The sequence below is a fragment of the Phoxinus phoxinus genome (assembly GCF_949152265.1).
Source record: "Phoxinus phoxinus genome assembly, chromosome: 8".
Classification (NCBI taxonomy): Eukaryota; Metazoa; Chordata; class Actinopteri; order Cypriniformes; family Leuciscidae; genus Phoxinus; species Phoxinus phoxinus.
This window is the reverse complement of record NC_136883.1, coordinates 28,841,531-28,858,803: the sequence shown is the minus strand read 5'-3', so window position 1 is coordinate 28,858,803 and position 17,273 is coordinate 28,841,531. Positions and strand designations below refer to the sequence as shown.

At 37.1% G+C, this 17,273-nt stretch overlaps 1 protein-coding gene across 1 annotated transcript; it reads left to right on the top strand.

Moving 5' to 3' along the window:
• The first annotated feature begins 195 nt into the window (after positions 1-195).
• On the top strand, positions 196-17,015 carry swap70b (switching B cell complex subunit SWAP70b). The gene is made up of 12 exons (XM_079621870.1): positions 196-441; positions 1,095-1,235; positions 6,478-6,651; positions 7,552-7,779; positions 9,253-9,399; positions 9,555-9,663; positions 10,648-10,829; positions 12,746-12,853; positions 13,369-13,535; positions 15,185-15,383; positions 15,556-15,652; positions 16,141-17,015. The coding sequence occupies exons 1-12, from the start codon at positions 283-285 to the stop codon at positions 16,257-16,259; spliced, it is 1,830 nt and encodes a 609-aa protein (XP_079477996.1). The 5' UTR covers positions 196-282; the 3' UTR covers positions 16,260-17,015.
• Positions 17,016-17,273: the final 258 nt, after the last annotated feature.

Sequence of the window (17,273 nt, the reverse complement as noted above, 5' to 3'; positions counted from 1 at the left end):
GAACAGGCAGCTCACCGTTTCTATGGTTACGCTCCGGCGAACGCATTTCGTGAGTCTAGCGTATCTTGCGGGTACTAAAATGTTTGGTAATGTCGTCGAAACATATTGTGTAAAAAAATAAAATTGTGAGAGGTTCATAATCATCACCCTGGCTAATGATTATTGTCATAAATTCCTGGCAAGTCTTTCAGCAGCACGCACTCATCGCTGAGTGGTGCTCTAAAACTGCGAGTTGTGTAGTTCTAGTTCTAAGGTCATGTGACCGCTCTATTGTAAAACCTCATGAGAAAACAGTTCACATCAAGAGCGACGCCAGACAGTAGTCGGGAAACACTACCTCTGAAAATGGGACTAAGGGACGAACTTCTCAAGGCAATATGGCATGCATTCACTGCCCTGGACGTGGATAAAAGTGGGAAAGTGTCTAAGTCACAGTTAAAGGTTTGTTTTTGCCTTTAAATTAACTGTCTTGTTCTTTTAAGTTTGGGCACTGGAGTGTAACAGTTGTTTCAATGGCTCAGTGCGGAAAATTCTTCGAGTTTAAGGACGCGTGAATCATAGGCGCACTGACAGTAAATGTAACAATGTTTCGTGTGACGTTTTTTTTAGAATTTCAAAACTCTAGTTAGTTTCAAAACTTCACACCGTTATGAAGTAGCCTACTCTTGGACAGAGAGTTTTGTTTCTGTGGTCTGACTTTATTGCTGTGTGTTACAGATGAGGTATTAGATAATATACAAATGCAGCCTGCCTATTTAAACACTTTTAGTTATTCTCTAATCGCTCCCAAAACGTTGACTTTGTTACAGACCTCTAAAACTGTATCCAATATTTAAAAACATTCAGATGAAATGGAAGAGTTATGCAAATTAATTAAGGTAATTATATCAACGTTTTGTCCAACACATGAAAAGGTTCTCCCAAAAATACACAACATGAGTGCTACAATGAATTCGGCTAAAAAATAAAAAACACTAGGACTATACTTCATAAGTGTTTAAGCACTGATTTAGATAACTATTATTGAATATGAATTTCCATTATTGAATTCTTATTGGATATGTTTTGGTGCTAATCTCAGTGGTGCCTTGCAGGTGCTTTCCCATAACCTCTGCACAGTGATGAAGATCCCTCATGATCCTGTGGCTCTAGAGGAACACTTTAGAGATGATGATGAAGGTCCTGTTTCCAATCAGGGATACATGCCCTACCTGAACAGATTCATTCTGGACAAGGTGAGCACTTCTTTCATTGTCCAAAGTTTTGAGGATTGTGGGCCATCACTGAGTGGAAAAATGATCTTGCGACAAAATGTCTGGATTTCCCACATGTGGACATTTTAGAAATTAGTTTTTCTCCAAATATATGTTGACTGACTGTACTGACAAATAATGCTTTTGAGGGCCATTCGTATTACAGACAGCATGCGGTTTTTCATGCTGAGCCATGCAGTTTATCATAAATGCTGTAATTCTTGTATGGATGTTCATTTTCTTATGTGAAAATTTGTCATCTTCATGGAACATTTACCTAAATTTGACTAAAACAACTTGTGCATTTAGATCTCTTTAAAGTAAATGTTTGATAAAGTAATGAAAGGCATCCAAGCATTACTCTGGAAATCCAGAGTTCTCGCGAGAGCACAATTTGAATATGCTCAGCGAGTTCAGGTCTGGATTTCCAGGCTATCCAAGCATGAGAATTTGTTTCATTTGGCAAGAGAAATGATGTTGAAAGTAACATGGAAGAATTGCTTTCTTTGTAATTTCTCATTTTCTTGTGCAAAAGGAAACCGAATGAGGGAAGAGATTTCTCAATGCACTACAAAGCAGTTTAATTTTGGTGTTTAGGCAAGATCTGTTGTTGAAAAAGGTATCATAAGCAACATTGAATTTGAATGCCTAAAATTCAGTAGGTAATTCTGTAAAAAAAAACAGTGGAAAGGCAAATTATACCCTTTGCCTATTTTATGTTTGTCTGAGGTCTCATGTTTAACTAACTTTGGGGCATGTACATCTCTAGCCACGTATTGTCAGCTTTCTCTGGTCACACTTCTGCCTCTAATTGTATAGTTGTATGACTGACCAAACACTCACTCCACCCTGCTGCAAAGAGACCCGCCTTTCCCCTTTCCCTGCATTCCATTTTGATTCTCAGCCAAGTAATTTAACTTGTGGTCAGTGGGAGAAAACAAGTTACAGTGCTTTACTTAGTTTTACACTCATACAATCACATATACACACACAGTCATGGCCTTCTGTCAGTACACAAACAGCTTAGTCACACATCTTAATTCTCATTGCAAGACTATGGATGATTGTGTGATTTTTTTTTTTTTTGGAGGGGTAAATTATGCCCCACATCTTTCATAACCTTTCAGTTCTTTTGATTCCAGAAATGCATTGTCTGTAAAATGCTCTGATGTCAAATGAGGAACAAAAGAGCGCAAACCAACACAAGACCAAAATAGATTGAAGTTATATTAAAATGGGCTAGTGCTGTGTGACCCACTTCTTCTAATACGTAGTGTGGTTGTGCTCCGGTATAACATGCTGTGGCCACAATATGTTTAGAGTTCAAAATGTGTTTGTTTCTCAGCTATGTTTTACTTGAGATGATAGTTAGATGATGCTCAAAAACTTGTCCAAATGATAGGAATATGCGACCCTTCAAAAGTTTGTGATTTAGTAGTGTTAGTTGATAAAAAGTAATACCTTTTCCAGCAAAAATTATTTAAATTGATTTTAAAAAGTGAGTCAAGATTGTTACAAAAAAATTATTTCAATTAATGCTTTTGAGCTTTCTTATTCACAAAAAATATTAAGCAGAACAACTGTTAATACCACAGCCATTTTAAATCCTAATCATGTTTGACATTATAATGTTTTATTATTATTATTATTGTAATTATGAAATGCAGCCTTGGAGATCCACTAAAGTGTATAATTGACCATTGTCCCAGGCAATTGCTTTTCTACATGTGCTAGTTTAATGTATTTTATATTACTCTGTCTTTCACCTCACATAATCAAATATGAATAAAATGAATACTTGATGTTCATTCCAGTAGCTTTGTAAAGTGAGATAATTGGTTTTTATTCCTTACTTCTTTGTTATATTAAAATTGTTGACCATAGTTATGAGTTGACACTGTTTTGTGAACTTCTAGCTCACAATATTCAGTTTGTGCCATTATTACAGGTCAAATATACACGTAAATCTTCTATAGTTAGAAATATTCACTCAAAGACCTGATTGCATTGGCTAGCTGTCAGCTGGAGCTGTCTTGCTCATCCCAAACACTTTATACAGTCAGAGAAACCATAAAGCAGTTATTCACAGGCGTGATAAAGTCTATTTATGAATGTGATGGAGGCCAAGCTCCACTGAATACAAATGAACAGCTTCATCTGGAGAAGAACAGAGGCTCCACTGGCCTCTCAGGTCTCCACAAGGCCCCTATTGTGAGGCTCCCGGAGAAAGCAGGGGCGCGATGGGAGGTGTGCGTGTAAGCGAGGGATAAAATCTGGCACATATATTAGTAAAGAGGAGCTGCCATTTCAAAACAAACAGACTTACACCACTGCAACTAAGACGGCGCTTGCGTTTACAGTGGATTACAGTGTTAGTTGTCTGGTCTCTTTTGTTGCAAACATTACTCCACATAGACTCGAGTCTAAATAATGTAGGGCTATAATAGGTCATCAGTTCAGCATCTTCTTGTCGTTTGGTTTTAATGTATGAATGATGCAAGCATGATACATGATAGGAAGTCCAGCATGCCTCTGTCAACTGTAGTCTCAAGTTGCGTCATATTTTCTGGGTTTATTTTTTTTAAAGGTAAATTTATTTTCCTTCTTTTGGAGCTAAAAAGATAATCAATTTACTCAAAATATTTAAAAAACAAACATGCAACATTTGCGAACAACAGCTGTTAAAATTTTAGATATTTGTTGAGCTGTTATTGTGCTGCTGACCTGGGGTTTCCCAAAGCCAACTATGGTCTTAAGTTACGTAATTACCAAGAGTTCAATGGAACCTGCAACCAAAGTTGGCTAACGATGCTTTTGGGAAACACACCCCTGGTTATTTCTTTTCAAAATATATTCTTTGTCAATAATGTATATAGCGGCTAGTTCTTATTAATATGTTGTAGGTTTATATTGAATAATGACTGTAATATGTTCCAGAGTAGATTAGCTTTTGTCAGACTTGTGTTCAATACATATTTAGTACTTTATAATTTGAATTTTGCCCTATCATTTAAAGGCATAACTACTTTTGTTTAATTAGGTTTGTCAGTTTTTGTCCTTTGGAACAAACAAAACAAATTCGGGTTTTTGTAGTTTACATGTCACGGGGACAATCGAGTGGTGCAGGTACGTCAGAACCTGGTCGTCTAATTCGCCGCTGGTTACTTCGAGGTTTTCCTCTGGGGTTTTATAATGGAGTTTTTGGTGGTTTTTTTGTGTAAAATAAAGCCGTGTTGTAAACAACTTGACCATACTTTGACATTGTGTTCTACAGCATAAATTGCACACACACACACACACACACACACACACACACACACACACAGCGAAAACATGCATTTTGAAGCAGTTATGTAAATTTTTTAAAACATACATTTTTAAGTAACTGACAGCTTGGGGTATGAGTGTGTGCGTTGTAGAACAAAACTTCAAGTCACATTTAATTATATAGCACTTTATACAATACGGATTGTTTCAAAGCAACTTAACCATGATAACAGGAAAATTATCAGTTGAAGTCAGTTCATTGTTGATTCAGTTCCGTTGTAAAGTAAAGAGTGGTTTAATATTCAATTAATAAATTAGTTTATTTCATCTATAAAGCAGTTCTGCAAAAAATTGTCATTCTCCAGCTCAGATCAGTTCTCATACAACAGCGAAATGACAGTTCTTCTCAGGCCAACAAACAAACACAGTGTGATTATGATTAATCACAAGTCAGAATTCAGATCGGGATCGGTAGCATTTAAATATTCATCCAGTTCCTTTTTCTTGATGATGGGATTCATCAGGCCAGTATGGAGCCGAAGCTGGTCATAGGGTCTGTGCGAGGACCCGTCTGGTTCTTGTGGTCTCTGCTGAGCATCTGTGCCGATGGCTGTCATTTCGACGAGGCCTTCACAGGGGATTTTCCTGCAGACCCGGTCTCTGCTGACATTCTGGGGTGCGTGTCTTGGTGCAGGTCCACCTTCTGATCTGGATTTCGACTACGGTAACCTTGGGGATAAGGATGAGACATACAGACTAATATTAGCGTAGATGTTATTCTTGTTGTACATTGGGTGTTATAGGAAGTGTTCCCTATTACGGTTGACCTAATTTATGCAGCCTAACAATAATTTAATTTAATTTAACTGATTTGAGTAATAAAATGTATCATGTGTTATGTGTATGCCATGGTAAAGAGATGTGTTTTTAGTTTAGATTTACACTGACAGAGTGTGTCTGCTTCCTGAACAAGGCTAGGAAGACTATTCCAGAGTTTGGGTGCTAAATAGAAAAAAGGATCTACAGCCTGCAGTTGATTTTGATATTCTTGGTATTATCAACTTACCAGAATTTTGAGATTCAGGACTACAATGCGTTAAGAGCTTGCTCAAGTACTGAGCTAAACCATTTAGTTCTTTGTAAGTAAGCAAGATTTTAAAATGTATGAGATGTGTTATGGGGAACCAATGTCGTGTTGACACAACTTGGCTAGTGTGGTCATACTTCCTGGTTCTAGTAAGATATCTAGCTTCTGCGTTTTGGAGCAACTGGACATTTATTTATTTTTTTAAGCGTGCAGGGTGTTTAACACCCCCAGTAGAGCATTACAATAATCTAGCATTGAGGTCATAAACACATGAACTGTTCCTCATTTGTTATTGAGAGCATTTGTCTTTATTTAGATATGAAGGAACCAGCGGCGAATTAGAATGAAGGGTTCTGACATCATACCTGCACCACTCTAAAACAGCATTATTTTTAAACACTTGCACTTTGTAACACAAAGTTTGTTTTCAGGCCCCCAAAATGCTGTCGTCATGTAAATGAATGGCCGAAACGCATGGTTTTTAGTTTTTAGTTGAAAACGGTGTCGTGTTAACGGCCCCAAAGCTTGCTTTGCTAAAATGTTTTGCAGTTTTCGCAACAGAATGTTTCAGATGCACTATTCAGATGGGCACTGGTTGCAAACTGTGCCCAGAATCCTCCAAAAGTATCCATGGGAACTCTAGTTAAGTACTGAGGGGAAAACATGTCTTATTTGCAGTGTTGTGTGTGCTTTGAATAGGTTTCAGGCCTTCTGTGCACTTGTAAACCAGATTCAGGACATTTTGTTCATTCTGATCTGTACATCAAATCTGCTTAGAGTTGAACCTATCTAACACTTTATTCTGCCCATTATTTTTTTTTGCATTTTCAGTTCCATAAGGTCTCATGAGGACTTTTTTCCCCCCTCCAGGTCCAGGACAACTTTGACCGAATGGATTTTAACAGGATGTGTTGGACACTGTGTGCCAGAAAAAACCTAAACAGAAACCACCTTCTTATCTCAGATGATGATGCATTTAAGATCTGGTGCATTTTCAACTTCCTGTCTGAGGAAAAATATCCGTTGGTCATGGTCGCTGAGGAGGTGAGAATGAGAACTAAATTCTTAAAACAAAATGTCACAAGAAAGAACCAGACAGCTTGGTTGAATCATTTGCAAAATGACGCAGACTTACATGCAATATGAAAAAGGTGCTACTAAATATTTAGTAAATGTAGATGCAGAGATCTGCATACTGAAAATGCACATACAATTGTCTAAAAACAGGGTTTCCACACCTTTTGACTAATTATTTTTGACTTTTTGAGTTGTTTGTGATCACTGGAGAAAGATTTTTATAAAGAATAATTGAATTTCACACAAAGAGCTTTTGCGTTCTGACGAAACATTTTAGAGCCTAACAACATTTTGTATTCAACAATTTTAAAATTCAAATATTTCTTTTAATTTTCCTGAATTTTCCAGGCATTCAAATCAAAATTCCCCAATATTCCCGTATGTTTTTGGAAACCTTGAAAAGAGAACAGCCTCAATTCCAACCTCATTTCATGATTAATAGTGTATTTTTAATCACCTATGATAATTGAATGTAAAAAAACAAAAACAGTATACAATTTATTATCTTGTACTTCTGTTCTATAAACTTCTGTTAAGTTCTCCCATTCTGGTTATGATTGTGATCAGTCGGTAAGAAGGAAGTTGTCAGTTTGCTGTTATTTTATGTCACTGTGATATTTGAATAGAGAGGGAACTATATCAGTATCATTCAACTTTTCTTAGTCATATAAATACAATTACTGAATGTGCCAAAGAAAACTCAAACTCAAATCCATAATACAGCAGAATATCTATGTTGCACACGAAAAACTATCATTTTACTAAAAAACGTGCATTTGTTTTAGGCACACGAAAATACCTTTCCGTTTCTACATGTTTCATTGAAGTATTAAAAAAGTATTTATCTAATTATTTGTTTGTTCTCAGATAGAGTACTTCCTTCGTAAGTTAACGGATACCATGGGTGGCAGCTGGATCGAAGAAAGATTTGAAGAGTACAAGCTCCAGCTGAGCAGCAAGCACCCGTGTCTGATCGTGTGGGAGATGATCGAGTTGGTGGGTAAGGGTCACTTCAGTAAGGGCATGGACCGCCAGACCCTCTCCATGGGCATTAATGAAGTGTTCCAGGAACTTATTCTGGATATGCTCAAACAGGTAAGGAGTATGGCTCCAGTATAATATAAACTGTATACAGTATACACATACAGGGTCCAAAATTTACTTTTTGCCATAATTTTCTTGATTTTTCCTTTCGTATTTTTGACAAAAATGTAGCGTCACCCGCAGCATATGAGATGAGCCAGGGTTCATCTTTCAGGGAACTGGCACCCGTCACAAATGCTTTTCTCCATTTTTTTTCTCTCCATACTATTATATTCTCCAGTTATGGAGAAAAAAATGTCACAAATTTTTTTTTTTTTGCAATGTTTTGCATCATGTCATCATTCGATCATATATTCTATATTATAATTTGATATATAATGCAATCTTTCCTAAATTTACCAGTCAATTTTGCGTCTTATTTGGCATTTTGCAGGTCTTAATTTTGGACCCAAAATAATTTTATTATTATATTATAGACAGTTGTGCTCATACTCTTTGAAGGATCTGTTTGATGTACACATTAAAAACAGTAAAATTGCGCAATTATATTACAATTTAAAACTAATTTCTATTTTAAAAGGTACATTTTTGCTGTGATGGGCAAAGCTGAAATTGCAGCAGCCATTACATAGTCTTCAGTGTCACACGATCCTTCAGAAATCATACTAATATGCTGATATGGTGTTCAATAAACATTTCTAATTGTTATTATTGTTGAAACCAGTTGCGCTGCTTAATATTTTTGTGGAAACCATGATATATTTTTCAAGGATTGTTATTTCTATTTGTTAGTTTTTTTAATCTTGTGTCTTTACTGTCACTTTTGATCAATTCAATGCATAATTTTGAATGATAGTGTATATCAATTATTTAAGCTTATGTAATGTATGAAGTCATTTTGAATGAACATGGAAAATCCGGTTTGTTTCAATCAGTGTTTCACTTTTGGCGGCTGTTGCCAAGCCTGTTACAATTTAATTTCTTCATGGCTAAGATAAGTCATACCTGGAATGTTAATGTCTTAACAGAGTGTAGAATGCAATATAAGTGTTAATAATGGCCTTTAGTATACCGACGTCTGGCTATCAGCCATTATATCAGTTGCCTGTGTTTTGATGTCTGTATGGTTTGTAGATCTGAGGCCAGTGTGAACAAAGCACACTTGCATCAGTGTTGTTTTCTGCTTTGACTGTGAATGAGAGAGAGATTGGTGCCAAGGCCAGCTGTGCAGGCACAGTCAGGAAAAGATACAGATTAACTAAGTCATAGGAAACTGATTCTTAAACAGGACGCAATACTTACATGGCTTGAAATGTGCATTCAGTGTTAAAGACGCCTTAGAAAACATGTGAGTCAGCATGGGTATCCAGACTTTTTGGTCCATCTAGCACTTGTAGCAGTGATACAGAGTGACTCATAGATCATTTGAGGAGCAGGACTCACTGTTGTTTCCAGTTGTCGGCTCCACCAGCAGGGAACTGTCAACTGAACTTCAATGTGACCTGTTCTTTTGACCTCTTACAGGGTTACATGATGAAAAAGGGCCACAAAAGGAAGAACTGGACCGAGCGGTGGTTCCTGTTGAAGCCCAGTGTCATTTCATACTATGCCAGTGAAGATCTTACAGAGAAGAAAGGAGACATACTACTGGATGGAAGCTGTTGTGTTGAGGCAAGAATGTTTTTCTGCAGTGATTTATAGTAAACATGATCTCAACTTGGCTTTTACTGTAAGTGAAATCTGTCTGCAATTGTTATGGTGACATCATTCTCATGGACGCATTTCCTTTTCCTCTTCTTGTGATGACCTCATGCATTCCTCTGCAGTCCTTACCCGATAAGGAGGGCAAAAAGTGCCTTTTCTACGTTAAGTGCTCTGAAAAAAGCTTTGAAATCAGCGCCTCCGATAAGAAGAAAAAACAAGAGTGGATTCAAGGTGAGGTGAAATATCCAATCAAAAGTTTGGTCACATTGGGTCTCATTCACTACACGTTCATACACACATGAATCTGTTCTTAACATCGTTCGGATGTTATTGAATTTGGAGTATTCTAAATGAGCAACAATGTGCCTGAGGTTAGTCATTTACATAAAACACGACCAAACCATCTCCATATAAGGGCTTTCCGCACTCCCTTTCTTACAGCCTCTTGTCACTCTCGTCAAACTTGCCGCTGTTTGCAGACGCACTATTGTCTGTTTCTCGAGCAATGGCAAGTATGCCATTCTCACCAGTTCTCAAAATAAACCCCTTTTATACAGACCCAGATTACAAACCTCTCACGGGCCAGCTGTACAGACGCATATCTGCGTTATTCAGAGACCTCACAGCTGAAGCTTTAACGCAGCTTTTCTTACTCTTTAACTGTACATGATGGAATGTATTTGATAATTTTATAAATGGATTTTATAACACAATTAATGCAACATACTTCAATATAATTATAGTTGTGTTAGCATGAAATATAACAGGCTGATTTGGTCCTCAAAAAAAACTTTGTTATCATTATCAATGTTGAAAACAGTTGTGCTGCTAAATAGTTTTATGAAAACGTGATACGTTTTCGGGATTCTTTGAATATAAAGTTTAAAAGAACAGCATTTATTTGAAACCGAAATCTTTTGTAACAGTACTTTTATTTTTTTTTAAAATTTTTTTTACTTTTGAGCAATTTTATGAATCCTTGCGGTAGTGTAGTGATATTGTAGTTTTGAATACTTTACTATTATTCTAAAATGTGGTAAATACTCTAATAAAGAATGAGTAGATCTGAGAAAAGTGTACTGGAGTGCATACTGTGTATATTGTGTCATCCTTTTTTGTTATTCACCATTGTCAGGTTAGTATATTACATTTTTGTGAGATTTATCTTGTTAATATTGAAATATTGAATAATTTCTGTCATTTATGCCCACTCAGCTATTCAGACTTGTATCACACTCCTGAAGGTCGGACGCCCGGCTCCACACCACGAGGCACGGGAGAAACGGCGAGAGTTACGACAGAAACAACAGGCTGAGCAGGAAGAACTGGAGCTGAGGATGACCGAGCTGCAGACGGCCAATGAGAACAAACAGAGAGAGCTGGAGGCCATGAGGAAGGTCTGTAATGTTCTTCAACAGCTGCTGTAGTTTCTAGCAACTCAAACAAATGTCTCACTCAGACATTTTTTGTCTGGAAATTGCATGTTTTGTTCCTTCTACATTTAATTTAGATTTATATTTATAATTTATGTTAGATTTTGTTTCTTCGTGATGAAAAAAAACAATCCTTGCGAAATTTCACCATGTCTGGAAAATTTGACAAAAACATTTTGCATTTAAAATGAACAGATAAAGTGTTCTAGGCATTGTGAACAAAACTACAAATATACTGCACTGCAGTTTGATGAGTGAAACAGGAACTTTGTCTGTTGCCAAACTGACCATTCATGAAACAATGTTTCCCCAGGAACCCACGGTGGTTCTTTGTAATCTCTCTCTCTCTCTCTCTCTGCTATTCATGAATTTTGATGTCACTGAAACCCTTTTCTTTGATTTCAAGTACCACCTTCCTTATTCAGGCCCTCTACAGAAACTTTCAGCAGAAGTCGTTTCATCCTAAACAGCCTGTACTGAAAGCCGAAATAAGATTAGCTCGAGTGTGTGGTTTCACACCCTATAGAGAGATGTGGATTGAGCAAAGAAGTGAGTTTAGTATGCATGTGTGAGAGTTGGGGGTTGGGAGTTTGGAGAAATAGTGTTTTCTCATTTAACCCCTCTAACCTTCTTTCGTCTCATTTCTCGTTATCCTAATTATCTTTTCTGGTTGAGTGATTTAATATTGTTAAATCAGGGTTTAGCCAGACTTATCCCCAATGAGTTTTGTCACCAGCAAGTGGATTTAAATCTTTAAGATAAGCATGACCATGAACGGATTTAGCACATCGACTAATCAACCAAGACTGAGATTTGAATGGTGAGCATTTAAATGTTGAGTAATGTGCAGTAAAGGAATTTGTCTTTCGTTTGTCTGCGTTTATAGACTTTAAGCAATACTAAATTAATCTTTTGGCATACAAATATAAATCAATAATTAAGATGAAATTTACTCACCCTCAAGCTGTTCCAAACCGGTATGATTTTCTTCTTCTTCTGCTGAACACAAAAGAAGATATTTTGAAGAATATGTGTTACCTAACAGTTGATAGACCCCGTTGACTTTCATAGTTTGGAAAAAAAAAATACTATGGACGTCAATTGGGTCCATTCTTCAAATTACTTTCTTTTGTGTTCAGCAGAAGAAAATACTAACAGCTGATCACAGTATATTACACGCAACACAATATTCTCTGATAGAAAACCAGTGGCACAGTAAATACAGTGTTAACTGGGAACAATCCTTTAATTTACGGTGATGACAAGTTCTCATTGTCTGGTCCAGTTGTGTCTGAACCGTTGTCTGAATGGAGAACAGTCCAGCATTGATGTGTCAGTGCCTCTCCCCCTGTCCTCTAATACATGGCAGGACAATAGGGGCCTGGGGAGAGAGCTAGAGAGGGCCGTTCCAAACCCTGAGGAGTTACTGGAACAATATCTGCCCTGTCACTCAGCACGGCCACCTGGGATCTCACACTGACCTGCAATCTGACCACAACCATATAGTGATTGAGGGGTGAGACTCTGTAAATGGAGGATATTGTTGCTGTTTATATTTAACTAGAAATTAAAATATATATTCTGGCTTTTACAACATTGTGCTGTGTGGATGTGTCAGTTTTAGTGGTTCTGTGTTTTATTTGAGTTTGGTTTGCTGAAAGATCCTGCTATGCTAAAGTTTCCATATGATACACTTTCACTGGCCCTAATCCAGATGGTACTGCCCATCTCTGACCACTTGCATTCTGGGTAGTGGTATTATGATCTAAAGAAGAGAAGTTGCTTGTTTCCTCCTTTTAATAGCCAACTCTTAAAATCCAGTTCAACACGTGTATGTGTGTATCTGCTTTCTCTACAAATTAAGTCTTTGTGTTGCACAGAAACTGGAGGAGGCCGCAGCCAATGCAACAGAAGAGGAACGCAGACGTCAGCAGACCCAGGACGAGCTGCAGGATCTCTACCGGGTGGAAATGGAGAAAGAAAAAATGGTACTTGTTTTCTCTGTATACCTGATTGGTGACTGTTTGGCTAGCTTTCTATTGACACAGCACTCACTCTTCTATGGTTTTGATGTCATGCACCTAGAGATGTTAATCTGACCAATAGCAGTCATTGATTACTTCAGCTCCACGGGTCCTTATTTGATCATTACAGGAAGTACTCTGCAGCATATGTTCTGCTTTCTACTATTATAACTGGAAATGTGGAAGCACAAAATTTTCACACAGTCACACATAAAAATAAAGTAAAAAAATCAGTCTAATTCTCTCTGCACTGATAGTTTAGATTTTATGGCCTTTTTTAAAGGGAGAGTTCATGTTTGTCATCATCATGTGGTTCCAAACCTGAATGACTTTACTTTCTTCTGTGGAAGTGGAACAAATTTTGTCCAATGAAAGTCAATGGGGTCCGGTGTTGTCTTGATAATTAAAACATTATTTGAAATATCTTCTTATGTGTTCTGCAGAATAAGGGATTTTTACAATTATTTTGTGTGTTTTAGGTGCGCCATCAAATGGAGGAACAGGTGGCTCAAAAGTCCAGTGAGTTAGAGCAGTATCTGCAGCGTGTACGCGAGCTGGAGAGCATGTACCACCGCTTAGAAGAAGCACTAGAGGACGAAAGACAGGCCAGACAGGATGAGGAAACTGTCAGAAAACTACAGGCCAGGTAAATATGTGTATAGTCAGGGCCGTTTATGACCATGTTGGTGCCCTATTTCAGCAATATGGTTGAATAAATACATACAAAATAACAAAATTAATTAGCCTATTCAAAATATTTTGTAGGAGACTAAGATTTTCACATATGAACAGGATCCTTTGTTTTCGGGTCATTTTTTAAAACACCACAGCAAAACGTATGTAAATGGTAAAGATCACATAATAATTGTGTTATTTTGGCGACACGTCATTTACAGTGGGTGACATTAACAAAGCATTTTTACTTTAGTTACTGTAGTAAAGAGAGTCTGTCTCTTCCAAGCCTATTTGTTTAGTTCCTCGCTGTAGTTTATGTGAGAATAAGCTGTAGTTTGATCTGTCCAGCAGTTCCAAAGGAACATATTACTATACCACAGACACACAGTTAAGGCATGAAGGTCATGTGGCACCGTGAATGGGGCAACCTACAAAGGGCCGTCCATTTCCTTGTAAGGTGGGAAGTTGGAGTATAGCGTCACAAACACATGATGTCTGTTCAAGACTGCAGTTCCTGTTCCCTGTCTCACCCCACGAAAGCCATCTCTCTTCCTGTGTTTGTGCTGACCCATCGCAAGCTCATCACTTTACCCAAACACACACAAACTGACACAATCTGCACTATTACCCGTGTGTGAATTCCCCTCATTTATATGGTCCCACATCTTGTACTTTGGCTCGCAAAGGCCATTCTGTTTAAAATGTAATGTGTACATTGCTTTATACAGTCTATTTTAGGTCACACGAGTTACAGTAAAAATGTATCTTAAATTTAATTTACTTTACATTTGTAACCGTATGTCAGTACTTAGTTTGCAGGGTTGTTATTTAACGTTATCTGTGTCATATTCATCTGCAACCTCAATGTGGACTTTTCCAAAGAGCCATTTGGCCAAAATGTTAAATGCATTGTAAAGCAAACACGAGGAGTTCTCCACATGAAAGACACAACTGGCAGATCAATATGCTACTACTTTTTTCTCTCCAATACATTAGGAAATTAAATGTGGAAGCTTTTAACTGTTGTAGGTATTAATTATAGTGAGTTTGCAATTCACTATTTTTATTAATTTTAAGGAATACTGAATCTGTTTTTGTGCAAGTCAGACGAGTAAATGCATGCTCACATTTATTCTAAAACTAAAGTAACAGCGCCTCTGCACTTACTCCCGATTTCTCTTAACATGGGGACAGGAGAGGTGTCAGTCAATAAATGGGAAGACACAGTAACTTAAATGACTTTTTTGAAAAAGTAACTCAGATTATTTGTAAATTTAAAAGGAATGTGTATGCGTTACTTACTGTTTACTTGAAAAAGTATTCTGATTAGTTAACTGGTAATGCGTTACTCCCAACACTGCTCAAATACACTCTTATACTGGTGCTGGCAGTGTTATTTCATTAACACACTATGACAAATTGTTTATAATGTATAGCCTACTTTTTTTGTGGCACAGCAGTAACGCAAGAGCTTGCGACAAGGATTTACCACTTCCTCCCGCCACTTTTCGGTTTGCCTCTCTACTGGTTGTCTCTAAAAAGCTTGTAAATATAGTATAACAGCATTTGAAAATGAAATGTTTTTTTAAATGTGAGCATGTGCATCTCTGTCTGCTGCAGTCTGTTGGAGGAGGAGGTGTCCAAGCGTGCAGAGCTGGAGCAGATACACCTGTATCAACAGCAGACCATTTCTCAGACACAAGCAGAGAAGCAGGAGCTGGAACGAGAACGGCTGGCAAAGGAAAGCGCTTTGGAGTCTGCCATGCAGCAGCTGCAGCAGCTCGAGGCGGACAGACAGGGGGCTCTGGAGCAATATGAGGTAAGACACTAGAATAATAAAGCTGCAGGCTAATTATCCTCGAGTTGTGATCGTTCTTGCGCTCAAAAATGTTCATGTGTAGATTGCCATCTAGTGGCTGAATTGGTCCAATGTAACCACTCTTTTATAATGCTACTTCTCATGGTGGGTTTGTATGTTTTTGTCTGAGCAGGAGGTGATGAAGAAACTAGCAGATGCTGCTAATAATACAAAGAGCTGGAAAGACAAGGTGACCCACCATGAGGGACTCATACGGCTCATTCAGCCAGGTGACCTATTTTTTTTATTTAAGCACTTTTATTTAACTTTTATTTACCAGCACTTGATCTTTTCACATACGACTATCATTTTTAAGTTAAGCCTTATTCACATCGAGACTGCACACATTTTTGACAACAAAAGATAATAAAATGTAACAATGCATTTATATTAACCCCTTCACACCAATTATGTAATATACATGCGATGGACCATCAATTTTTTATTTATAAAATTTCTATTATTATTATTACTAATTACAACAATAAATTTGCTATCATTAGCGATGTAATTATTGTCTGTTTTAATAATAATAAATAAAATGTTTTTTTAAACATATTACCGGTTTATTATTATTATTATTTACTGATCATCTAGTGCCATAAAAATGCAGTTGACCGTTTACGCTCATATTAATCCAATCTGTGATTAAATTTAGATTAGTGTCTGCTGAATTAATTAATTTTCATATCTTATTAATCTTGTATGTTTTTTTAAGGTCCTAAGCACCCTCAGAAAATCACAAACTGGGGACCTGCAGCATTCACAGAGGCAGAACTGAGTCTGAGAGAGAAGGACTGGCAGGTCAAGAAAAACAGGCCTGCTACACCCCAGTAGTGCCCTTGAAGTTTTGTTAGTTCTACTGTGCTGTTAATACACCGTTACTGTAGATAAAGTCACTAGGGAAGTATGTATGCTGCCTCTGTGGGGTTAGTCTCTGACCACACTAAACCTGTAGGCCACTTGACTTTACATGGGGTAAAGTTTAGCCTGGCTTCATCTGAAGAATCGTGTCTCACCATTGCAATCTATACTGTAACATTCCAGTGTCATTTGGCCCTCTGCTTTGAAGTGATTTTATACATTTTTGTATGATGTTCTACATCTTGTAAATGTGTTAATTTTGGTGCATTTCCACCAAAGTAATGACAGATGTTTCTTCTCCGTAGTTCATGAGTTTTAAACCCTTTTTTATTTTTTATAACTGAAAAACCTTACTGACCAAGTAACTTTTTACAAAGTGCACTTATGCATACATTGCAGTCATCTCTAATTTAGTGGGTTTTTTCCATTATTTTTAAATGTATTAAAAATGTCTTATCATTTATCATGTAAAATGGACTAATGAAAAACATTGATAATTTATACTATACATAATACTTTTGCAAGACCAGTTCACATAGCAGTTGTACCCATTCTCATTCAAGGAGACATGATTGCAGTATTAACTAATTAACAAAACTCATTACCACAATTTATCTGTGTTTACAATACCGTACCAAACTAATGCGTTTGCCTCAAATTAATGCCCAGATTTAAGTCCTGAGACTGTATTGTTTATCATTCAATAAAAAAAGCATTATTTAATTGTTGTAAATCATTTATTTTCTGTGTTAAATAACCTACTTCCTTGATACCGGAGTAATTTTGTTCAGTGCGTGAAAGGTTTTAATGATAACCGTCCACAAGGGGTCGCTAGATTACTGTATTACAGCCCTGCTTGTAGAAATGGTTGGATATTGCATGTGAAGGAACCTTAAATTGGGCTGAAAAGGGACCTGGTTAATTGCTGAATTTTTTTAAAATACATTTATAAATATGTAATGTATTCCTTATTCATATTGGACAAAT